Source organism: Corapipo altera, unplaced genomic scaffold (genome assembly GCF_003945725.1).
Source record: "Corapipo altera isolate COAL_440 unplaced genomic scaffold, ASM394572v1 131359, whole genome shotgun sequence".
Taxonomy (NCBI): Eukaryota; Metazoa; Chordata; class Aves; order Passeriformes; family Pipridae; genus Corapipo; species Corapipo altera.
The window spans coordinates 2,113-2,416 of record NW_020889049.1 but is presented as its reverse complement, the minus strand read 5'-3'; the positions used below and the strand labels follow the sequence as shown (position 1 = coordinate 2,416).

The 304-nt window shown below is 75.7% G+C and overlaps 1 protein-coding gene across 1 annotated transcript in view; it reads left to right on the top strand.

Moving 5' to 3' along the window:
• Positions 1 to 5: 5 nt before the first annotated feature.
• The window catches only part of LOC113942137 (protein Wiz-like), a gene marked incomplete at both ends in the record, with an annotated part of 1,633 nt that continues 1,334 nt past the window's right edge, over positions 6 to 304 (top strand). Inside the window, one exon of the mRNA XM_027633273.1 lies at positions 6 to 189. Coding sequence (XP_027489074.1) covers positions 6 to 189 — 184 coding nt within the window. The remainder of the gene's footprint in view (positions 190 to 304) is intronic.

Below are 304 nucleotides of genomic sequence, written 5' to 3'. Positions count from 1 at the left end.
CCCGGGAGCACCGGGGCGGCCCCCTGGCCCTGCAGCCCCCCGGGGTGGCCTTCCTGGGCAAGGGGCTCCCCGGGGAGCTGCCCCACGGGGACCCCGGGAAGGGGCTGGACGGGCCGGGGGAGAGGCCCCTGGTGACGTCCCCGCTGTCCCTGGTGAAGCTGGAGGAGCACCAGCGCTCCAACATCAGCAGTGAGTGCGGGAGGAGGCGGGAATCGGGGGGAGATGGGAAAAGGGGGGGGGGGGGGGGGGTGGGAAAGGGGGGGGGGGGAGGATCCCTGCGGGAAGGGTGCTGGGGGCTGGGAGA